We start from the raw sequence: 24,792 nt of genomic DNA, 5'->3' as shown, positions 1-24,792 counted from the left end.
TGACCCTGCACCCCACCAATCCCACCAGGTTCCTGAGAGTTTTGTCCGAACACTCCTTGAACTCAGTGATCCCTGTGGGTCCCTTCCAACTGAGCAGATTCTGTGAGTCTTCACACTGAGGTGGAGCTCCTTGTGTTTTAGTTTCTGGCCACTGCTCCTTGTCCTGTTGCTGAGCACACCAAAAATCTGGCGCCATCCTCTTGACACCCACCTTGCGAGCTAGTTGTATGGACTGATGAGATTCCTGCTGTCTTCTCTTCTCTAGACTTAGCAGGCCCAGCTCCCAGAGTCTTTCCTCCTGAGAGAGATGATCCAGACCCCTCCATCATCTTCAGCCTCTGCTGCACCCTCTCCAGTAGCTCCTTGTCTTTCTTGACCTGTGGAGCCCAGAACTGAACACAGAACTCCAGATGTGGTCTCACTGGGGCCAAGTAGAGGATCATCTCCCTGGGCCTGCTGGCCACACTCTTCCCCATGCAAAACCTTCCCTTTAAACCTTTCCCCCACAAACCAAACTTTCCCCCCACAAACCTCCACTCTTCCCTCTCCAAAACTTCTTTTCCCCCTGCATTTGCCCATGGCTACCTGACTGACTATTGTGGCCAAGTGGAGCATCCACTATGGGGACAGTCAAGCCTGGAATTGGAAGATCTTTTTATTTACAAATGAAATGTACATATCAAGAGATATCATGGAGACAAATCCCTAAATACAATGGGTTCAGACCATATTCTGTCATGATACATCAATGGGAAAGGCTGTATTTTGTGGGAAAGTAAGTTAATGACACCATGTGAGTTGTGACAGGTGATGGAAAACAGGGACAACACAGGGACAGCCCAAAACTAAGCACAGACAAACTAATGGCAAGTAAACAAAAATTGTTGCCAAACAGTCAAGTTTTCTATCCCATTCTCCTAAGGGACCTAAAGGAATGATGACTCAGTTACTGAAGACATTCCACATGTCACCTCCATCACAGCTCAGTATTCCACAGGGATATTCCTTCCTTCACCATCAACAACAGCCAGACAACCTGCCCAGGGCAAACACCCCAAAGACAACTGCCCAAGCATGGGGTCGAAAATGTGAGGGAAAAAGGAACCTAAAACAAAGTGACAAGTGCATTAGCGAGGGTTTCAAAGGAACAGCTGACGATTTGCACATTTATGTATTGTATTTCTTGCACAAATGTTTTCTTCACTGTCAAGGCAAAGGTGCTTTTCAATCCAGGTCAGGCAGCCCACTGAAATATGAGAATTCTGACTGCTGCTTTTGTCACGATTCATTGAAAAACAAACCCCTCGGGCGGGCAGCAGCTGGACAGAAGAAAGCCCAACTTCCTTAAGAATCCTCCAAAGCTGCTCCTGCCCTTGTCACACACCAATGACCACTACTCCTCTCAGACAAGGCCTGGCCCTAAGCCAGAAAGTCAACATTCCAGGGGCTTTTTGCATGCAAGAAATCCAGCAGCAATGGCAGTGCAAGCTCCATCCTTGGCCTGGACCCAAGCAGTCTGCTGCACCAACAGGAGTAAGGGATCCTCCTCTCCCCTGCAGAGCCCTGGCAGCTTTAGCCCCTGGAAACTCAGATGGACTGTTCCCACTGTTCAGTCACCTGCATCAAGAGGAGAAAAGGAGAATGACTCTGGACAGACTAAGAAAACACAGAGATACTCCCTGGTGAAAGGCTTCCTTTATTTTGCTTTGTTACACATCCTTACCTTGCTGAAGCTGTGCATTTACACCTCTGTGCTCCACAGATCACAAACTTGAGTTGTTTTTTCCCCTCCTCACATGCAGGCAGCCAGCTTCCCCTTTTTTTATTGTTCTACCAGCTTGCTCAACCCCCAATATTGTGAGCTGCTTCTTTTCCAACCCCAATGCCCAGCACCTCAGCTCAGGAAAATAATTTACTGGGCACAGCAAGCCGTGTACTCTAAGAAATCTGTCATAGCTGCATGTCCTGACCAAGAATGTGAAGTACAAAAGAATTTTCCTATTGCACTCCCTTTCCCTAGGTGAGTGTTCACAAAACCATCCATTTGGAAGCCCCCAGCAGGCTACACAGCAGAAATGAAGGCCCACCTTTTACAGGCAGGTGTGACCATCTCCCCAGGGCTAGTGCTCGACCCAGGGGAAGTTAGCTTCTGATGCATCTGGCATCAAGGTCCCTGACAGCTGTAAATTGGGAAAGAAAGAGACAGGATCAATTCCCAAGTGTAGCATCAACAGAGAAGACAATCAGCAAACAGCCTTCTAAAGACACATGCAATGCCAACACCAAATTCAAAACAAATCTGTTCTTTAGTCGAATCAAGCTTCAAAAATGCTCCCCCAGTGTAAGACTTACGATCCCGGGGCAAATTCTGCTCCTTTAGGAGTCAAACTGGAATTCTGTGGGCCCTGCTGTTGAGAAAGTCACAAACCAAACAAATACTGAGCAGCACAAATCACTTTATTGCTTTGATACCTGCTGTGAAGCCAGACTTGAGTAATGAAGGTCAATAGCAGCGAGGGAGGGGACTCGGGGCTCTGCGAACATTCTCTTTTCCTTTTTCAGAAATCTGAATTGCCGAGCTGCAAAATACCACCAAGGCAAGCCATGTTTAGGGAGTGAGAGCTGGCACACTGCTTCCTGACACTTGTTTGGTTCCCAGGTTTTATTTAGAGGACCTCAAAGTTCCTACCTTCTGCTCCCCTTAGCTCAGGGAGATGATTTAGTTCTGGCAAACGCATGTCTGTCTTGAGGAATTCCCATTTCTTCTTACTTGGCTGAAGGATAGGTTTTTCATTAGTAACCTGTAATCAAGGGCATAAGGAACAGCTCATGAAAATATAAACAAAAAATAAAGCTATTTTCAAGCTTAAAAAAAGCAGTAACACAGCAATGCTCTGATGTAGTTGGAATTTGTCCAAGAGTGAGACAAAAGACTCTTATGTGTGGAAGGAATTCAACCTGCTCAAGTGCTATTTATACACAAGCAATGGAAAAGCAGCAGCGAAATAAAAACAATCATCTAAGTGAGGCTGCTTTCAGAAAGATAAAATACAGCACTTGAGAACGGCTGGGATTAATTATCTGGAAAAAAGCAAATGTTTCTGGCTGGCACGGTAATAATCATGCCTAGGTAGTGAGAGCAGAGGAAAACTTCCCATTTCACTTGTTTTCCTTATCAATTTTTAATGCAGTTATGACATGACTAAGTAAGGCCCTGGCCACATTAAATCCAAACCCTCAGTTCTGCTTCAGTAGCACAGCACACATGGTCTATCTTTCCTGGCCAGGCAGGAGGCCATGGATATACTTCAAATCTCACAGATCTCCTGTGCTGGATTGCTCGCCTCATTTAAAATTGTTTACTCACATAAAATATGTTTTATGTAAGAACTGTTAGCAAGGGATAATGAACAAAAAGTCTGCAGGAAAAAAAGGGGTAACAAACCCAGTATTTCTTGTGCGGAGTTATGGTGAAAGATGCACCAGATGGAGTTCTTGAGAATACAACACACAATTTAATTATTTTTGCTTGGCCAAGGGGGACAGACAGACAGACAGACGACTCACCGGTGTCAAGCTGACACTGCAACGCCCCACTGGAGAAGGCTTCCGTGCCTTTAGCAAGGGGTTCAAGTATTTTTTACTCTTTTCATCAAGTCTGTAATCAAATATACCTCACAGTTGGTATTAGCTGGGCTAACACAGCCAATATAAAACAACAAATGCAAGGTGTCCCAAACCCCGCATCTCGTGTTCCCACATCAGCCTGCCCCTCCCAGGATGCCCCAGGAATGCTGGATATGAGCTCTCCTAGCTCTGCTCCCCTACCTGTAATTAAGGTTCCCAGGCCCAGACCCCATCCCAAATGTAGGAGAGAAGTTCTGGTTGATGGGAGGGATAAATGTGCCCAGGTTCTTGGTGTAGTCCAGGCTGCTGCTCGAATCTTTCAGGTTGGTCTGAGGGCTGAATTTAAACGGGTGGATTGTGCTGTCGTAGACAAAGTCCAGCTTGGAGGATCGATCTGCTTTCTCTGCATCAGCTTTAGTGGGCTTGGTCTTTATCAGCTTTCCATCTTTGTTCCTTGGGCCCATGCTGAAATCCTGTTTGGGAAGATAAACATCATCTTTCTTAACAGACCTGTTGAAAGAGTAGTTTACACCAGTGCATGCAGGAAAAAACAACATGTGAGAAGCCTACACATGCATGATTCTGCAAGAATCTAATGGAGATAGAATCGGTTTTGTTAAAAAATCTCTGCTTTCCATTAAACAGAATAAAACTTGGCAGAGCTCCAGCACTCTTTGTAAATAAGTCACTTGAGACTGAAATCAGAAATTATGGAGGAAAACCAGCTGTATCCTATGTCTCTTCTGAAGAAATTAAATAAAAGCTCATCTCAATGTCACCTCAAAGTCACTCTGAAGTGTCCTTGGTATCCAGTTGAAAGGAAAATTTTTAATTTTGATGACAGGACTTTAAAACAGGTTAACAGCAGCATAAATCATGACTTATGCTTCCCAAATGATTCCCCCTCCAGCTCTCTATTGCCAGGAACTGCACCACTGTGTGGCTGACTTGCAAGGAACTGGCCCAAGAGCCACCTGAACACTCCCAAGCTATTTCCTAGGAATTGTAATTGCTGCACCAATTTTAAAAACAATGATTTTAAAACATGAGAAAAAAAACCCAAAACAACACAGGTTTGGAAAACATGGATTGACCAACCTGGACGCTGATGGTTTTTCTTTCTTCTAAAACATCATCTTTGTCCCTTTTAGTGATTTTGGGGTTTTTTTGCAACTGATGGTCTCTGGCATCTTTCTGGATCTTTTGTTTAAGCTCCTGCGTAAATCTACATTCCATATAAGGAGAAAGGAAAAAACAAATAATAAAAAGGCTTCTGTTTATTTTAATATCATCATCAGTTGTTAAGCCCAGGACCTTTTTCAGCAGTCAAACTGTGCCTTTAAACTAATGAGAAGACAAATGTCATGTATACATTAAATAAAATCTTCTGCACACATTTTTCACTCTACAGCAATAAAACAATAAAGTACAGCAATAAAAAATAAATCTGCACCAGTTTGGTGCAGATTCAGTGAGTGAATACAGTGTAAGGCTGTACTACCCAAAGTGGTGTGACACTGATGAATTAATGTCACAACAAGGTAAATGTGGCCCTGCAATGTCTTCCCTTCCAACTCTATTTCCAGGAAGGTCAAGCCAAAACAAACTGGGACATTCGGCACCTGTCAGCTCTGCAAACCCAGTAGTGTGCAGTCTCCAAGCACAGCTGCTTCACTTCTTTCTAAACTGAGCCTGCAGTGAGCAGGAAAGGAGCTCTTACCTTTCAGCAAAGCCATCCTTGTTGAAGAAATCGCCCTGCAGGAGTTCGGCGCAGGATGGTCTCTTGTCTGGGTCAACCTGCAAACACTCCTGTCAAACCAACATCAACAGGAGGAGAAAAACACACCAGGAATTAAACAAAGGCTTTGGCATGTCTGAGGAAAAGATCCCTGGGATCCTACAGCCCTCACCAAGCTGCCAACCCAAGCAGCTGCTTGCTGCATGGGGAGCTGAGAGGAGGGCACTTCAACAGCCCTGTGCTCAGCTGCGTGAGGTGAAAGACGGGGAAACAGAGAAACATTCACAGGAAACACCCAGTTAATTACCTTGGCTAAATCCAGTGCAGCAGGAGGGAGCTTGGGATAGCGTTTCTCCAGGGATTCGAGTTCCTTGACCTCTGGCAACTTTATGCCAGCAAAGAGGGGGTTTTTATAGAATAACTCCTGTTGTCTTGGAATTAAGTTACCTGGAATCAGGCAAACAAAGCAACCATGTGGAAAAATACAGGACAGTGAAACATGTGAGAGGCTGAAATGCTGGATCAGCTCTGCAGTAAGGGCTACAGTCTGGGTTGTTATCTTCCCACCCATCAAAACAAATCTGAGCCCTTCATTCCTGAGCAAGCCCGAGGGGCTCTCCTTACCCAGGCACTTGGTGATATGGAAGAGCTGGTCAATGTCCGAGTCTCCAGGGAAAAGGGGCTCTCCTGTAAGCATTTCTGTTATCAGGGAGCCAATAGCCCACACGTCCACAGGCCTGGGGAGAAAAGCCACCAGCACCCCAGCTCAGCACAGCTTCATGGATCCAAAGGCTGAGCCAGCATGGAGCACTCCCTCCATGCTCCCCACAGCCCTTCCCAGCCTGGCAGGCCAGGCTCACCTGCCGTATTTGCTGTCCCCCACCAGCAGCTCTGGGGCTCTGTACCAGCGGGTTGCCACGTAGTCCGTGTAAACTTCCCCAGAAGTCGTCAAGGGCCGGGCAAATCCAAAGTCACAGAGTTTCACAACTCCTGACTGGGAAACCAGTATGTTCTCTGGCTTAATATCACGATGGATTATCTGCACAGAGAAAAGCAAGTCAGAGCAAATTCCCCATTTGTACATAGCAAACTGACAGGCTCGGCAAAAGGTGCAGCTTTCTCATATTCAAGTAGAAAACTACGGCAAATACAGAACCTCTGATTTCAGACACATTTATTTTATGTTTCTCTTTTCCTTTTCAGACAAAGTTCTATTTCTCTAAATTTAAATATATACAAATACAAAAATACGTGCTTCTATTCTAATATATATCTATTGATTTTAGCTGCAGAGCTGATTTCTTGCACATACTTACATTATGGCTGTGACAAAAGGCAATTCCTCTCATAATCTGAAATAAGTACTTCCGAACCCTGTCGTAGTCCAGTCCACCAGAAGAGGCCTCGAGGTCATCGAGCACCGTGTGATCCACAAATTCAAATACCAGGTACCAGCGCTTCTTCCTCTTACACACATCCAACAGGCTCACCAGATTCTCGTGCCTCAGTTGCTGTCAAAAAACAGGGAATGTTTAGTGAGGGAAAACACTTACTAAAAGCTATGAAGGGAAATTTTCTAAAAAAAATTTTTGCAGGTAATTTTTTCAACTGCAGCCCAGCTGGGACAGTACCAAAAAATGCAACTTTAAGAAAAAGAGAGAGCAGCTGTGTTTTCTAGTTATTTTGTCATCGCGTTCCCAGCAGACAAGAATCCACCTCCCATTTGTTACACATTTATCACACACCAACACAAAAGGCCATGCTACAGAGCACAGTTATTTATTAGCTGGAGCCTGGCAGGGAAACATCCCCAGAGACTGCCTGGAGGCAACACCAGAGCCCAGGGGTGGGACCCAGGAAGATGCAAAAGGACTGCAGAGCACAGGGAATTGTAGGGGAAACTCTACCAGCGCCAGCCAACCTGCATCCGTGTCTGCCCAGATTTCTTAGGTCTGACAAGAGAATAATTTTTAAAGGGTAATCAATAAGATAAAGAGCTCTTTTCCCAATAATTATTTATTCCTCACACAGGAGACTTGAAGAGGTCTTTGCTGTTTTCAGACACAATTCAATTTCTGCCCAAACTCGAGAGGAAAAAAAAATTAAACCCAAAGATTGACAGGGAACAAGGGAAGGAACTACAAAGAGACCAAACCTCCAGGTATTTATTTCCCCTGTGAGAGGCCATGCTTCCTGAGCTGTATATGCAAACGTTCCCCTTGCAAAGGTTCCACTCACCCAGCAAAGTCAGTTAACTCCCAGCACACCTGCGTGCTGCTCAGTAACTCAGTAACTCGGTGATCCTGGCCAGTGGAGCAGGGACAATCCAGGCTCACACAGATCCATTTTAAAAGGGCTTGAAGGGATAGTGCTTGGAGCTGGCTGTGTCCCAAGCTTCTGCACATACATTTCTATTAACTCTAACTCTGTAGCTCTTGCAGTAATGGCAAATACCACTTGTTTTCCCCTTCAGTGCACAGAAACTGTAAGCTGGCAGATTTAGAAAGAAACACTTGGGGCAGACAAAAGGACAGGACCCAGTTTTGCTAGTATTCCCACCTCTGGAACACTCCACATCACAGGAGTAGCCGGAAAGTAAGGTTTTCCTTCTTTGTTTTTCCACCAAACACATCAACTGGGTCCCAATGTTCCAAACTCCCACATGTGTCCACACACAGGGACAAGCACTGCACATGGGACAAGCATTCCTGGGGGACATGGGACGCTCCTCTGGACAACCCATGGCAGTACCTCACCACCCTGACAAGGAATCCTTTTTTCAGGCAAATCCCAGACTCTGACAGCAAAGGACACAGTGCCAGCTGGCTCTCACAAATGGCTCAGGGAAATTCATAGGAGCCCTCCTCCAGCCTCTTGGCTGCCAGGAAGGCGTCATGGATAGAAAAAAAATTAAGGAAAACTTTCCTAGAAGCGTTCTCCTGTCTCAGGTGACACCGGCAGCCCCCAGCCCGTTTAGCGTCACACACGCAGGCTTTGAAAGGTCAGCGTTTCTTCCGTTTCCAGCAAATCCACAGCAGCAGAGGCCAGGCATTCGGGACAGGGGGACAGCCACCACCAGGAGGCAACAGAGACCGCAGCATCCCCCGGGAACGCCGGAACATCGCCAGGCTTTTCCAAGCCAGCATTCGCCAGGTGCACCCAGCCCAGCGCTCAGGCCAAGGGAGAAGCAGCTGTGCCAGGCTGCAGCACAGAAGGTTCCATGGATGCAAATTCAAGCAGGGCCCGAGCGAGTCTCCCTTGGCCTGGATTTTGCTGGCGACACTTTGCGACCGCTGACCGGGGACTATGCTGCGACACAGCCCGAGCTGAAGGGTTCAGCCGCGAGTTTAAAAGCAAAACTTTGACAATTTAAGCACGAGACTGCTAAAAAAAAAAGAAAAGGGCGGGGGGGGGGGGGGGGTGTTGTCTCGCCAGCCTCACCTTGAGCAGTTTGATTTCCCTCAGGGCGATTTTCCTCACCGCCGCGTCGTCGTCGCTCTCCAGGAACTTCTTGACGGCCACCACCTGCCCGTTCTCCCTGTTCCTGCACTTGGTCACCACCCCGTAGCTGCCTTCCCCCACCAGCCCCAGCACCTGGTACTTGTCCATGGCCGCGGCGGGAGGGCCCGGGCCCTGCGGCAGGCACCGGGCCGGGATGCGGGCACAGCACCGGGATGGAGGAACCGCGGCCGCCGCCGCCGCCCGGCCCAACGCCGTCGTTACCGCGGCAACGGCCCGCCGGAAAGCGCGGCCGCGCCCCGCCTGTCGCGAAAGGCAGCTGGGAGGAAAGGCTCGTTAAAAGGCCTCATAAAATGTTTTAAGAATAAAATGTTATAAAAGCTGCGTTCTTAAAGCCGCTAGGGCACGTAAAGCGTGCTAAGCAACCTTGTCCCTTGCGCGGTGGGCTGAGCGACGTGTTTAAAAGCCCAGCCTGAATCCATGCAATGGCTGTTCCGTGTGCAGATGGGAGGCTGCTGATGTTGCCAAGGATCAGCCGTGAAAAAGGCGGAATAATTTAGTTTTAGATGTCTGTGCCGATGGCCTTACTGTGCAGTTTATCTTACAAACTTGGCAGTGCCTGCTCGTGTTTGCAACGTAACACCGTGCATGAACCTGCTCCCTTTGAGAGGACACCTGCTCCCTTTGAGAGGAAGGAAAGCTGAAGCATCCCTGTGGGTTTACTTGTATTTACTTGTATTTTCAGCCAGTACATTCTTAATCCAGCATCCCCCTGTTCCTTCCATCCACTGGTGGATGTAGCAACCCATGGCAAATACCACTTGTTTTCACCTTCAGTGCACAAGTTAGTCTTCTGCTAACCCTGACTTCTCATGTTCTGGGCCCGAGTGGCATGGCAGGACACATGTAGGAAAACACCTCCAGGAACAAACTGCAGAAACTAAGCCGTTCCACGTGTATATTCTCAATATTTCCGCTTCAGTTGGGTGGCCTCTATGTCATAGCTGAGGGTACTGTGGAAAAAAAGGTGTTCTATTTCTCTGAAGGAATTTATGAACGCCTGTCAGGCTGGAATACTGCAACGTCGCTCTTTGGGAAAGGAGTAGTATTTACCTTGCCAAAATGTCAATTTCCTGGAAAAGAGCGTAATGAGGAATCATATATCCCAGCAATATTTTCTGGAACCTTCTTCCTGAGTCACACTGATAGGCATCACCTTCTGCACTTAATTCCTGGTTGCTTTTATGTCTCCCTCACCCTCATTCTCTCTCCCTGCATGCAATCACAGTAATGCACTTTTCCAGGCTGACCTCAGATTTCCAGGGAAAGAACAACATCGGAGTGTGTTTGGCAGTGATTTATTATATTCCTCCTACCTTCTGCTGCTCATCACTATCCTAGCAAGCAGCTCCTCTGGGTCCTGGCATCTGTCCTGTGCTGCTAATGGAGAGCTGACTTGGAATCCAATTAACCCTTCCACTGCTGAGAGACTTTCGGACCCGTTAAAAGAAAGGAGCAATCCACGTCTTTGTAATGACACCATTAATTTACCACGGACAAGGGGGAGTGGGGTCAAACTGAAAGAGAGTAGATTGCATATTAAACTGGAGATTAGGAAGAAACTCCTCCCTGTGAGGGTGGAGAGCCCCTGGTTGCCCAGAGAAGCTGTGCATGCCCCATCCCTGGAAGCGTCCTGGACCAGGCTGGACAGGGCTTGGAGCAATCTGGGATAGGGGAAGGTGTTGCTGCCCATGGCAGGGAGTTGGAAGAAGATGGGCTTGGAGGTCCCTTCAAACCCAAACCATTCTGCCGTTCCGTGATTCCGCGTTCCCGTGTGTCAGTGTGGTGCTGTGGTTTAAGAAGCCAGAGAGACCAAGAATGAGTGGAGAACCTCGCTAAACCACACCGTGCCTGCGCTCCAGGTGTGCTGCAGGTGCTGCTACCTCGATGGCACTGACCCAGTCAAGGCTCGATAATTGGGGGACACCCCTTTTTCCCACTCATAACAGGGACCTTGAGCGGGATTCCCCTCCTTCAAAACGCGATTTTCCATCCTTCCCACGGGGACCCTGCCACATTTTCCTCCTGTCAAAGCACGGGCTACCGTGAGAGGACCCCACCGCGCAGGGCCACGGGGGAAGCCGCTTTTGGGGCGGGATTCTGCCGGGCTGGGACGGTCCCGGCGAGGGGCGGGCCGATGTCGCCGGTGACGCCGGTGGCAGGGGCGGTGCCGGCGGTCGGGGCGAGCACCGCCCGTCCCTGCGCAGCCATGAGGCTGTGCCGGCCCTTTGTTACCGGGGGTCCGCGGCCGCCCCTCCCCACGGCCGGGGCGGCCTGAGCCCGCCGGGAGGGCAGCGGGAGCTGCGGCCAGCAGGATGCCATGGGGAACTGCTGGGCGCAGTGGTGCTGCGGGCTGTTCTTCCGGAGGGATCCCGGCCGCATCCAGCGCGGCGGAGGGTGAGCAGCAGCCAGCGCGGCTGCCCCTTTCCCCTCCCCGGGGCGGGGAGGTGCCGGGCCCGGCGGCTCCGCCTTCCCCGTGGGGCCGGAGCGGGTGGCAGGGTGGGCAGGGATGCGGGGTCTGGGCGCGCCCGGTGCCCGTGGCCCGTTCCTTTCGGGAGCCGCGGCATCCCGGAGGATGGAGGCGCCGGGAGCCCGCCGGGCTTCCAGGGTCACCGGCTCCTTAGCCCCGGTGTTTTTCCGGCAGGAGATGCCTAGAGGGCTTTTTCAGGTCAGTCGCCGAAAGCCGTGCAGGCGGCCCGTGCTTGTGCGAAAGATGGAAAAACACCCGGTTTTTCTGCAATGTGATCTCGTCTTCGCTGTGAGTCAGAGGCTGAGACGCTGTTGGGATAAATCAGGAGCAGAATGGTTCAGATGAACTCATGTCTGTTGCAGAGCGGTTCAAATTCTTATCTCTTGGAAACGTGTTTCCTTCTGCCACGAGCAGTTCACGGAAAAGCGCTCTGCAAACGGGAAGTGCTTGAGGTTTTTCCATATCCTGCCCAGTACTGGATCACTTATTTCTGATGTGTTAGGACAGAAATCGTTCTCAGCAGATCTGCTGAGCATTTTACATGATGCAAGCTCGTGGTCTCTTGCTGCACGTCAGCTCTGGCAGGCAAGTCTCACCTTCCAGACAAGCTGCTTCTCAGAGGCAGGGGTGAAAAACCAGAGCAGTTCATGTAGAGGATACCTGCTTGTATTTTTAGTGCTTCACCAGAGGGGATGAGAACACTTCCAATGCCTTGACAGCTGGCACTGAAGCAGCAGTTTGTTGTGCTTTGAGAACACCAGGCAGTACTTGAAAGCTTCTTCCTGCACAGCTTGAAAGCTTCTTCTTCTTGTGTGTTTTGTTGAGTCTTCTACATGCCAATACCCCTTTTTTCAGCAGGCAAATCTAGTGACAACTTTAGTGACAAAGAAATTTAGTTGCAACCCCTGCATATGTTATTAGTCCAATAGCAGGCTGTCCTTACCAGTGAAACAAATCTTACTGCCTGCTGCGGGATTGTCTAATTGTCCAGGTGTTGCACAAACTGCAGTGAAAATTCTGAAGCATATAAAATGTACAGAGAACTGCTGGCCTCTGTGTTTCAGAGCAGGTTTGTTTTCTGGATGTGGTGGTGGTAGTTTACAGAGCAGTATCAGTGTTGAGGTTATTGTCCTTCCATTCAGCAGGGAATTCTGTTAAAACCAAAACTGTAAAATATGGCTTATTATAAAGTTTACAAGTTAGATTGATACCACATTGTCCACATTTGGCTGTTTCTGGAACACCATAATGTAAAAATGTAACTTATCAACTTAATGATTATTTTAATCACTCTGATCCTCCCCCCACCCTAGCTTCATTATTTTTATATGCTCCAAGATTTGCCTGTAAGAGATAAAACTCCTAATTAAACAACTAAGTATACAGTTTTTAGTAAGTGTTTTTATATCCTGGAATATTGTAAGTTGCCTTTGCTTGGAATTGTGCTTTATATATATATAACAATGGAAAAGTAGAGCTTAAGGGAGAATTATAAAAAGTGCAAACATTTTCATAGGTTGCTGATACTTCACATGAAGTTTTGGGTAGGGGTGAAGCTGATGGGTCTTCTGTTTGTGTCCCTAATGACCTCAAGCTTCTGTAATTCTGCGATTTATGGGCTCAAACTCTGGCACAGAATTCAGTTTTCTGGGACTGAGGCCCTGTTCAGCAAGCAGCTGAAGGAGCTGCTGAAAGAGTAGCTCTTCTAAAGCTGGCTTTGCTGTTGGGCCGCTTGTGATGACACTTAGGGAGCTTGCAGTGCATTTAGTTTGCTGTTCAGTTCTTGCAGCTAAGCTGACTGCAGATCGAGTGCTTGGGAAGTTGGAAGTAGTTTACCTAAAGTCTGGTGCTGCAGACTGGAATGACACGTTTGGTAACAGTGTAGATGGCCCTGGAACAATTTCCTGTTAAGAGTGCTGTTAGATGAGATGCTTAATGGTATTGGCTCCTGCACACCAAATTACAGAGAAGGGCAGCAGTGAAAATACTCTAAGTGCTCATGCCACATGTCCCAATTATCCTTGTCACGTACTACTTGATTTCCAGAGAGGAAAGTGGCCTTTCCTCTTTGCTTTCCCAGCAGTGAATTCTCTGGAAAAGGTTCTTTAGTGGCAGGAAAGATTGTGCAACAAGGAACCAGTGGGTAGTGCAACAAGTTGCTAGGGGAGACACTCCCTTAACTGGCTTCCAAAGGAAAATGAGATGGAGATGAAACAGGATACGGTTAAAACAATTCAGGCTTTGGCTGGTGTGTCACAGTGTTGGTGTTGGTTGCAAGTGCTGAACGATCTTTTCGTGCAAGTGTAGAAATCCCTGAGGCCCTGGCTTTATTCCTTGCACCAGTCAGCACTGGTAACTGGAAACCCTGGTTTTGGAAACAGTTCGATGAAATGGATGTTGCACTGAAGAGTGTTTACATTAGAATGTTATTCTGGATGATGGCCAAACCTCCGTGGCTAGGTAAAAATGTGTTCAGGTAACTTAACACTTTGTGGGGTTTTGTAGAGGACAGAGCTAACTGTCCTCTGCAAAAGAATTAAAATAAAATAGGAAGAATTCTTAATAAAGAATCACGGGAAGAAACCCTGTATAAAATTAGAGCGTGATAATTTTTTTTTTTTTAGCTTAAATGTGTTTCCTTGACCTCTTATTGGATGTTTTTCTCTGAGGCTCAGCCAAGCTGTCAAAATAAAATGTATCGTTTAACACTGATGAGGTACAAGGTGCCAGGAAAGAGTTAAGTGCCGTGGTGAGCAACAGCATTTTCAGAAATTGCCTGGAACAATGATTTTTCCAGGAAAAATGTATTACAGGGATTGCAGAACATGCTAATAGTCTGTAAATGTCAAGTCCAGCATCCTGACAGTGATTTCATCTCTTGGGTTTTTGTTTTTTTCCCCAGTTCTACAGAAGATGCTTGCATGCTTTTGCCTCTGTCTGCTGTAGTAGGGATGCAGAGCTCCAGTTAATGAGTCAATGTGCTAAACACATAAAGATTTTGTTGTTATTTTATATTTAACATATTTTAAAATCTATTTTAAGTTCTCGGGCTCATTTACCTTCTGCTGTGTATGGAAGAGTCTTCTGCAGTCTAACTGTAAACTTATTTTTCCAGATCCAAGTATTTTAGAACATGTTCAACAGGAGAACACTTCACTATAGAGGTGAGTACTTAGATTTTTAGCTATTTAAGAAAAAGTATGAAAATCTGAATCCTAGCAATGCCTTTAACACTTTCTGCAGTTCACAAACACTGAAATATTCCGGGATATTCCAGCCCAGATTGGAAAAAGGAGGTGCTATTCTCCTCCCAGATTTTAGGTCAATAAGGAGTTTTGCTGTAGGTACTGACCTCTGTGTCTGATGCACTGACTAGATTTAAGATTACTATACTGAAAACCAGTACAGACGATTTCAATTTGCCTTTTTTTTTTTTTTTTGGTTGGGTTTTTTTTTTTTGTTGTTTTTTTTTTTTATGTGACAGCTGAACTTCTGCTGGATAAGTTTGTGCAGCTTAGAATGCTTGTTATTTAATTAGGACTCTTCTCCTTTTAGGAGGTGAGACATTGGTAAGAAGGTCCAACTCTAAAAATAAAATTCCTCTGAAAGTAGGGTTACAGTGCCTCTGTTAGAATTGGAGTACTGTTTTTACAAGACACATAAAATATATAATCATATTTACTGTGTGTCTTTAGTGACTCATTATATTGAGCTGTAAAAATTATTTATTTTTCCTCTGCAGTTTGAGAATCTGGTGGAAAGTGATGAGGTGAGTACCTGGGGCATTATGTGAAACCTGCTTTTAAAATCCTTAAAAATGGTTCCAACATCTGAATCTTCCTCCTACTTTAAGATGAGCTATAGACTTAAATAATGGGATTTTTTTTTACTTTCAGTTTTCCTTGCACTGGAAATATGAATTTAAGGCTTTGGATAAAGATCTAAGAGATTGGTTTTGGAGAGTATGGGAAATAACCCATTAAGGAAGGGGCCACTATGGACTTTGGGAAGAAAGAAAAGAAGAGGTGTGGGGGGAAAGTGTGTTTGGAAAGACTCAAAGGAGAATTTGCTCCTGCATAAGACTCAGCAAGTGTCCTCAGTCTGAGACAGAAATGGACGTGGGTTGCTCTGCTAAGGGAAGTTCTGGAAGTGCTCTGTATTTACAAAAATAAGACTTTTCTTTTTTTATTTATTTTAACAGGGGGAAAGCCCAGGAAGCAGTCACAGGTAAGACTTTGAGACTGAGGACCTCTCCTTCCCTCTGCTGTCCCACTGTGAACACTAAACAAAATCGAGTAAGGGAAAAATGAGGGACAAAAACAAGTAAGGAAAAACAAAAGTGAGATATGGACTGCAGTGACGGTAATGGTTCTATCCCAGTAGTTCTGTTAGTGGAGATGATTCTGAAAATATACTTTCTGTAAAGATATAAATAATATATATTGTGAGAGTGAGGAACAAACTGGAACTTTCAGGAGGAGCAGGCCACAAGCACAGCCTGTTGGATCTGCCTTAAAGGACTGGTCAGGAAAGACCACACGGATAAGTCAAAGTGCAGATGTGGGTTGTCATGCATGAATAATAGATGGAGCTTTTTTGTGTTTCCCCAGGCCTCTGACTGAGGAAGAAATTGCAGACCTGAAAGAGAGACACTACGACTCCATCGCTGAAAAGCAGAGAGTTGTTGATCTGAAACTTCAGACAGAGGTAAGTGGTCACAGTGAGTACAAATGGTTTTTCTTCCAAAAATGTTAGGATGAGTCATGGACACTAGGAGATTCCACTCACATGGAACAATTGGGTTTTGTTCATCAGTTGGTATTTTTTAGCCTACTAGGTGCACAAATTACTTCTTTTTAATAGCTCTTAGATGAAAAATGGAATGAACAGGCTGGGTTTCTGACCAGGATCTCTTAAATTGGACCCTTTTTTCAGTGACAAGACCAAATGGGGAGTAATCTTGATTCAACTTTTCGTGTGCTAAATTTTCTCCACAACTTTCTTAAGGAAAAAAAACCCACATAATTTGTTACTCTGTGTTAGTGCTGCAGCAGTTAATGGAATATGATGTGGAATACAATGTAGAACTTGAATGAACTTTAGATTAAAGTGCCTATGGAACTGAAAATCTTTAAATCTTTCACTGTGCAGTCCATGATAAAATAGAAAAAAGCATTACAGCAGTTCACTAATAATAAATCTTTTCTCAGTAGTTAACTAAATTTCTTGGGCTGTTTGCTTGTGGGGAGGGAAGCTGTTAAATCCAGTTAATGCTTTAGCTGTAGTCAATTTTGTTTTATTTTGTTTTCCTAGCTTCTTTTCTTTTGTTTTCTCGCACTTATGGCTTTATTAATAGGAAGATAGATAGGTTCTGCTTTTGTTAACCATTACTGTTTTGTTCATACACAGTTAGCCTTACAAGAGGAGAAGTTAAGACTAGAAGAGGAGGCTTTATATGCTGCACAACGTCAAGCAGCCAGGGCAGCAAAGCAGAAAAAGCTCTTGGAGGTGAGGGGGAAAAGACCCCAATATATATGAGAGCCTCTGTCCTGTTCCCATCTATGCAGACTTCCCTGATACCCTTTCCATCTCAGGAGACCTGACAAGGCTTTGGCTTGCCAAGTAGAGAGAGAAATACAAGATCTGAAAGTACAGCTGGTTGGAGCAGCTGAAAATCACCATAATTGTTTGAAACAGCTTCTGTCGCCAAGTATAGATTTTGAATGAGATATAATTTTAATCTATAATTAGCTTCACACTCTTCTTATGTAATATGCAGAAGTTACTGATCTTAAATATAAAAATGATCTGTGATGGCTTTGGGGTAAAAATACCCCTGAAAGTAAGCACACGTTTAATTCAGACATCATTTAGACTTGTAAAATATACTTTATATATTTGTGCACTGTATTGCTCCTTATCTTTGTGTTTCATATAGACCCTGCTCTGGAGTTTTCATTTAATTTCTGTGTCACTACCTATAGCTCTCATTTCACATTTCTTTCTCTCCCCTTGCCATTTGGTGTGGGAGGGTTAATTATTTCTGACTTTTTGCCTGCTGGATTTTTTTTCTTACCACTTTTGATCTATATAAAAGCCAGCAAAAGTAGATTTTTTTTTTTAATCGTGTTAACGGATTTTTGTAGAAGTTCTGTGCAAGAAATGCTGTATTTCTTGTCTTTAAGTATTTTTAATATGCACTTCTTTTAGTCAGGACCTAAGACAGAATGGATTGTAGAGATTTTAATTTCCTCGTGGTGTAAAATTAGTACCACTTATCTCCTGCTCAAACAGCCTCCTCAAAACCCATAAGGATTATAAGGATTTTAAGGAAGCGTTTTTGTCCAGATATGCATTGAGCACTTAGCCCTTCTAGATGAACTGGAAGCTATTTTTGAATGCATCACTCATCTCCTTGCTGTTTGTGGGCACAAATGGGAAAATTGCTTTTTCCCTGGAAGTATGGCAAGCTCTCTGAAAGCTCATTTGGCTTGCTGATGTTGCCCTACTAAATGTCAGTGTCTGTAACAGCAGGGAATTTTAATATGTGTGTGTCCTGGAACTGGCAGTGCTGGATATTGGGATGTGACCTGGCAAAATGGGGAGATAATCTATATTGGGTATTAAGTGGGTATAGGAATCCTGAAAGAAAATCGATGCATGTGTCAGTAATTGATTTTGACAGATTTGTTGACTGTGTTGTGCCAAACTTCTGTCTGTTCCTCTCTGCGTTCTTGAATCTTTTCACCTCTAACCAGCACAACGTGATATTTCTGCTTCCACTTTTTTTCTCTACACTCCCCATTTGCTCATTTCCACCTGCAATTACTATTACTTAAATATCCAAGATGCAAAGTGTGCCAGAAAACACCACCCACCGTCATCCTCTTGGGATTGAAAAGCACCAGATCCAGTGCAGTTACCTCCTCACACCCGAAGCAAAGAACAGTTCTCAGATGAAGTTGACAGTAGCAAAGTTATTAATATTTTTGGCCCTGCAAGGCAGCAAAGCTGTTATTAATATAGATGAAGCACTTAGTGCTGATGGAGACAGCCAGAGGAGATGGCAGCACTGCTTTGCACAGGGATGAAAGGATTTGTAGGAAATATTTATCTTTCAAATGGCAGGGTGGCTGTTCCTGGGCATGGAGCAAAAGAAATCGAACATCACCCAGGTGTTTGTTGTGCACTGAAAACACTTTAAGAAGAAAAGGAGACAAAACAGGTGCAGTCCTGACTGAGGTGGTGTCCATCTTTCTAAAAACTGATGGGCTTTTTTTGGGGGGTGCATAAAATAGGATGAAGTGTTGAGAGCTCTGTTTTGAGTGTTCAGCTTTTTCAACGATTCGCTTTTCTCGCTAGCAGCGTAGGCAGCACAGGATAACGCAGAGAGCACATGCTGTTAACAATGGAGAGTTCCAGAGGTAAGAGACCAAATTTTATTCATGAAAACTGAGACTTTTCCCTGTCTGTACTCCTGTTCCTCATCTGGAAAGCTAGGGGGTATTTTGGGTTCACTCTGGTTGACGCTGGAGTTACTAGACTGCTGCATACTGTGCTACTCCCAGCTGCTAACAGATATTTACACACACACAAAATCCAGTGGTGTATTTTAAGAAGGTGTTTATATGTAAAATTTCAGCTAACATAAACATATTTTTATTGTTCAGAGCCTGTTTTAAAAACCCAATAGAAGCACACTATTTAAATGGTTTATAGAGTCTGCCTGTTCCTTCATTAATATTCTTAATTATATTTATTTATTAAATATTTAAGTATTTATTTCTTTTAAGTCTCTTCATTCCCATCTTCTGTGTTCAATGGTGATGGTGGGGAAAACAAGCTAAAAAAAAAAAAAGTGGAGACATTTACAGTGGAATGGTGTTTGAGTTTAGAAAAAACTCATGCACTGAAGACATGGGGGACAGGAGGAATTTTGCTATGGAAGCACACTTAGAATAGGAGCTGAGAAAACTGAGTAGGAACTGGCCAGATTTTAAAATCAATGGACTGCAGGAGCAGGGTTTGAATGCATTACTTAAAAAGTGATTTGAAAATTAAGGAGATTTTATCTAAAGTGATGAAGAGAGGAAAAGAGTTGTTTTGAATTATTTAATTGATTTTTAACTGAAAATACTAATAAAAATTGAGCAGAAGCACAGACTGGGAGAGGATGTGGTGAATAGGAATAGAAAGGCATTTTGTAGATGATTTTATAAAACATTTAGTTCAGGGTGCATGTGATTTGTAGCACAGAGCTGGGGGCATGTGGATTAACATATTTTTGATGGCACCTTTGGAGGTTTCTAAAGCTATAAAAATTGTGTTCTTGCAGCTCTGTGGCAGAGGAAGACCTCGACCCTTTCCTAAGGAATACAAAATTCCAGTATGAAGCTTTCCGAAGTAGTAGTAAGCACATCTTTAAATGTTAAGGGACCCTGAGAGGCACAGAATGCTGCTTCTTTTTCTAGATAAACACAGATTATTTATAGTTTTATTTTTATACACACAAATATAAAGTGTGCATACATTTATCTGTAATTTAAAAATCTGATCTTTTTTTATCTGATAAATAAAAGATAGTGGAGAACATTTCTTATAAAACCAGTTGAAGATGCAGATGTGTGTTTATAGCTTTTTTAAACATCTCTTGGCAAAGTAATTAGAAGCATAATAATGCTTAATTTTTTTGTAATGACGTGCAAGAGATAAATTTGCCTGCCTGTACTAAAAAATTCCACTAACATTTTAGAGGAGAACTATTTGCTAAGCTTTTATCTGTAAGTTTTGGTGACAGTACATGACAACCACTAAGGTGGAGGATTGATAACTGTGAGTAGTTTGGTTTTTTGGGGAGGAGAGGGTTGATTTGGGTTTTGTTTTATTTTTACAAGTCTTCATACAAGTCCAGCTTACAGCTTATTAAACTCCTTTCTAGTTCTAATTAGGCAATATCTCAGTGATATTGACTATTTATAAGCTACTGATTACTCTTTGAACTGATAAAGTGCCTTTTCCAGCATTCCTGAGGTTTAAAGAGCCACAAAGCACGATGAGAGCTTAATTTAAAATTTTACTTTTGCATGTTTAACCTGAAATTCAAGTACATTTACGAATTAAAAATACATTAAATACATTATGGGGTTTTTTTTTAAATAGGGCTTTCATCTGATGCCACAGTGCTGACACCCAACACAGAGAGCAGTTGTGACTTGATGACCAAAACCAAATCAGTGAGTGGGAACGATGACAGCACCTCCTTGGATTTAGAGTGGGAGGATGAAGAAGGTATTTATCCTGCATTTCAGGTTTATCCTGAACTCCAGAGTTAAAGATGTTGTCAATTTAAGCTGCGTTCGTTGTAAATTTGTCTTTTTCAAAAGGGAAGGTGATTTAAAACTTGTTTCTGATAGAATTTCTGACAAGTTTGTAATGGTTAAACTATAAATTATTTTTACTGAAAAAATTCCTTATGTTTGATAAATGTGGAGAGATCCCTACTAAATTAATTCATTTATTAGGATACTCCACTAGATAAATGAATTCATTTCCCTGCATTTTGTGGCAGTGATTTGTAGACTCCTGACAAAAGTAATGGTAAAGAAATGCTGCCCTCTCATGAGCCAGGAGCAGAGGAAGAGCTTGTTCTTCCATTCAAAATGTGGAGGTTGGTCAGGAGTCTGACTTCAATATTTTGGGAAAAACCCTTATTACTTGTACTGTAACATTCACTGGGAACTTGGATCTGCATTCCAAGGAGTATCCCAGCAATCATACAGCAGTATCATTGCTGTGTATTTCTGCATTTCCTCATTGTTGCCAATACCTGCTCTTTTGTTTACTAAACCTGCAAAAGCTCTTAGCTGAAAGTTTATCCAAAATGTTGAGACCTTGACTATTGAAAGGCTTGCCAAAAATAAGCAAGAGATTGTTTTTTAGCCAATCTAATAGGTGATTAATGTCTTTAATTACTGACAAAATCAGAATAATCTTAGATGTCTTTGAGCAGCGGCCAGAACCATATTTAGCGTGGAATTAAACAAACTGAAGACCTTTCCAATCTGTCCAAATTCCACCCTCGTTTCTCCTAGCAGAAACGTAGAAGTTAGGTGCAAACTCACCAGGACGTGTTTCTCACGCACGTGTGTTAAACGCCAGGCATGAACAGGATGATCCCGGTGCGGGAGCGCTCCAAGACGGAGGAGGACATCCTGCGGGCAGCGCTGAAATTCAACAGCAGGAAGCCAGGGAGCCACCCAGCCTCAGCCTCCGACGATTCCAACGGGCTGGAGTGGGAGAACGACTTCGTCAGCGCCGCCGTGGACGACAACGGCAACTCCGAGTACGCCGGTTTCGTCAACCCCGTGCTGGAACTGTCGGCTTCGGATGTCAGGCTGTCAGATTCCGAGCACCAGGACAGATAGTGACCATCCCAGCACGGCCCCTGCCCGTGACCAAATGCTGGAAAGGGAAGTGGAATCAGCCACAAAGCCACTTGGCTCTTTTGGAACCCGCTTCCCTTTTTCTTACGCGCGGATCGGCGAGCGACTGGAACGACTCGCTGTCCGGATGGATTCAGAACTAAGTGCAATTTTATCATCTACCTTCTCCACTTTTGTGAAAACTGGGATGATTCTATTGTGTATATTTCTGGGTATCTGGATTTAAGATAAAAGTATCTGCAGTAATTGGAGCTTCATAGCTTTGACTTATCTATATTTTAACTCGCCTTTTCTTTCCTGGATGATGATTCTATTGATTTTGCTTTAAAATTCATCATTGGCCTAATATTTATCTCAGAAACAGTCCTGTATAATTTATTTAATACTTGAAGATAGAGAAATAATTTTAAAATATTTTTATTTCCGGTCTGTGCTTTTTGACTTGCTCTTCAGCTGTTTAGAGGGTGCAAAAGTAAGAGCTGCAAAACAAATCTGACACATAGCAAATTTTCAGATTTTCCCCTGTCTAGCTTAAAGCCTTCCTAGTCTTCTGTTGTCCTTTTTCCATTTATTTTATTTTTTTTATTACTGTACGCTAAGCACGGTTAACCTCAATGAACATAGTAAAACTCATCAGGTTAGGTGAGATACCGCCTTCTATAATAACATGCCAGACTTAGTAAGCGTGTGCTAGATAGAAGAGCAAAAATAAAATATAAATTCTCTATATGTGTCAGTAAAATGGGAATTTTAACCAGTGGAGAACTGGGAGGACCAAAGTCTTGTTTTCCCAGCCCCCCTGAACAGACCAACCTCTGTTACTATGTGGTCCTTAAAATTCCTCAGTTGTGGAAAATTTATAATTCCACTGGACCAGAACAGTTATGGAAAAGCAACATCCAGTGAACAAAGTGGGGGAGGGATGATGGCTCTGCTGCTGGGGGTGGGAAGAACAAGAACCTAAAGACTTCTGAATTTCTATATCTGCATTTTGAAAGGAAAGAAGAAAAATTCATGTTTTAACAGTGTGTTGAAATGCTCTGCCTTTCCTGTGCCTCTCAAGTGGATGGTTAATCCTGCTAATAGGGACTGAAATCCAAGGAGGTATTCATATTCAGTGACTGCACCACTGCTGTCCTGTGCTGTGTGGTCTCCCCCGGTATTCCATGTCAATCTTACTTTTTAACAAAAGAGAACCTGCAAAGTACTTGCAGATCTCAAGCTTTCCCCAAAGTTTCAAAGTAAAGCCATTCTACTCTGCCATTATTTTGTGCAGCTGTCTCATTTTTCCAGGGGAAAAAGGGTGACAGGGTTTAACTTTGTTTTGGAGTAAAAGGGAACATGTGGTAAGTAATGAACCTGCTCTGTCAATCATCAGACCTGAATTTGTCAGTGAAAGTTGTGTGAAAAATGTGGTTTAGCTCATCTGAAGCTATTTAGACTATTTGGGTCATTACAGTGAGGATAAAGAACGAAAATACTGCACACTGGGGTTAAATGTGTACAAATAACCTAGAGAACAGATAAATCCTGTTGGTAACATTCCATCTCTTCAGTTGTAGCTGTGTCACTGAAAATATTTTACTGCCATTATTTATATTTGCAATACTTGTAATGAGCTTTAAAGACCTGTACACATCAAATGTATATTTTGGGTTTGGCCTAAGCTACTGCTGTGTGACTTCTGGATATTTCTTTGTATAATATATTCCTATGGGAAGGAAGGCAACTTCCTCAATATGTAAATAACATGGGTTTTTTTACCTGCTGAAACTGTCACCTCCCCTGCCCCTCTCACTGCTTCTCCTGGCCAGGGAACATGAGGTGACCTTGTCCTGACCATGCCTTGAAGAAGTCAATCAGCTGGACAAGCACTTAGGAAAAAAGAGGCTGACTCCAGCTTTTTCTGTGATGGGCATGTTCTGTAGCCATGGTTAATGAGAACATTTGCAGTGCTCAGTGCACCACGCTGGGTGACTTCTGAAGTGATTCTCTATCTCTGTGGGTATTTGAGAAACGGAGGGATTCTGTAAACAGCTCACGTGAAGCAGTTCAAGGGTACTGTAAAATGCCGATCTGGACAAATTGAAAAGTCATTAAAATTTTCAGCAAGTCTTACATTCGACAGTGTGGTATCTGTTTCTGGGTTTGTGGCAGCCATGTCAGAGCCTTGCTGAATCCCAGTGTCCCTTCTGGGGGCCTGTTGCAGAAGACCTGAAGAATTTGGAGCATGGAGCCCTTCTCCTGTTGGATATGAGCAGCTGTAGCCACACCCTTTAAAGGCAAAATAACCTTCCTTGTGTAAATGACCTTCTGCTGGTCAGATCAATGTAGTCATAGGAGACAACTCATTTTTTAATGTGTGTTTTACAGTTGATTCTTACCTCAAGTAAATACAGCTGAGCAAGTGATTGTTGTTTGGAAACCAGAGCCTGGTTCCAGGAGTGGAAAACATGGCAACAAAGTAATTTTGTCACAGAGGAGATGAACAGACAAATCCTACATAAACCTGTGTTTGAGTTTCATAGCCTCTCCCATGGCTTTCTCACACTTGTGGTTGGTTGCCTTAATATCAGCTGTTCCTCCCCTCGGTTATAATTATGGTTTTCTTGGAATGATTAATGCTGAAATACATCCTAATATTTAGGGATGATAAAATGGGTAACTCCTATTCTTCCCCAGTGTGTCTTTCAAGCAAACTAAAATATTTGACAAAATAAAAAAGCCAAATGCCAATGAAAAGCTGAGCCCCTGACGAAGAAAAACTTAACTGCAACAACCTGAAAAATGCTTAAAAGACAAGAAAATCATTAAGGGAGGTTTGGGTAGAGGAGTAGAGGTAGAAAACTTCCTGAAAGTGTTTAAGTAAATTCTTACCTTGGAGTGATGGCATTTTTGGAAATCCTGGAATAGTGCCAGTGACAGTCTCTTATCTGGATGGTCCTGGAAATAATTTTATTCTCCAAAAATTCTTCTAGATTGCAGCTATATAATGG

The 24,792-nt window shown here is 43.9% G+C and overlaps 2 protein-coding genes across 6 annotated transcripts; one reads left to right on the top strand and one right to left on the bottom strand.

Annotated features, from left to right (window-relative positions):
• Window positions 1–637: 637 nt before the first annotated feature.
• CDKL2 (cyclin dependent kinase like 2) lies at window positions 638–9,129 on the bottom strand. 2 transcript variants are annotated; one of them, XM_004177274.6, is made up of 13 exons: window positions 8,807–9,113; window positions 6,682–6,876; window positions 6,226–6,404; window positions 5,990–6,102; window positions 5,673–5,812; window positions 5,348–5,436; window positions 4,726–4,852; window positions 3,829–4,100; window positions 3,568–3,658; window positions 2,690–2,801; window positions 2,473–2,579; window positions 2,088–2,180; window positions 638–1,617 (listed from the first exon to the last, which is right to left on the bottom strand). In XM_004177274.6, the coding sequence occupies exons 1-12, from the start codon at window positions 8,972–8,974 to the stop codon at window positions 2,121–2,123; spliced, it is 1,653 nt and encodes a 550-aa protein (XP_004177322.5). In that variant the 5' UTR covers window positions 8,975–9,113; the 3' UTR covers window positions 638–1,617; window positions 2,088–2,120. The 2 variants fall into 2 exon arrangements, with proteins under 2 accessions (XP_004177322.5, XP_030128008.4); XM_030272148.4 differs by lacking the exon at window positions 2,088–2,180 and having other exon boundaries at window positions 8,807–9,129.
• Window positions 9,130–11,029: 1,900 nt separating this feature from the next.
• AP1AR (adaptor related protein complex 1 associated regulatory protein) lies at window positions 11,030–23,914 on the top strand. 4 transcript variants are annotated; one of them, XM_030272142.4, is made up of 10 exons: window positions 11,030–11,281; window positions 14,470–14,518; window positions 15,097–15,123; window positions 15,556–15,581; window positions 15,965–16,061; window positions 16,764–16,862; window positions 18,720–18,778; window positions 19,690–19,763; window positions 20,514–20,642; window positions 21,513–23,914. In XM_030272142.4, the coding sequence occupies exons 1-10, from the start codon at window positions 11,205–11,207 to the stop codon at window positions 21,776–21,778; spliced, it is 903 nt and encodes a 300-aa protein (XP_030128002.4). In that variant the 5' UTR covers window positions 11,030–11,204; the 3' UTR covers window positions 21,779–23,914. The 4 variants fall into 4 exon arrangements, with proteins under 4 accessions (XP_030128002.4, XP_002196422.4, XP_032604171.3 ...); XM_002196386.7 differs by having other exon boundaries at window positions 18,717–18,778; XM_032748280.3 differs by lacking the exon at window positions 16,764–16,862.
• Window positions 23,915–24,792: the final 878 nt, after the last annotated feature.

The sequence above is a fragment of the Taeniopygia guttata genome, chromosome 4 (genome assembly GCF_048771995.1).
Source record: "Taeniopygia guttata chromosome 4, bTaeGut7.mat, whole genome shotgun sequence".
Taxonomy (NCBI): domain Eukaryota; kingdom Metazoa; phylum Chordata; class Aves; order Passeriformes; family Estrildidae; genus Taeniopygia; species Taeniopygia guttata.
The sequence above is the reverse complement of the archived record's forward strand: the minus strand, read 5'-3'. Positions and strand labels throughout refer to the sequence as shown.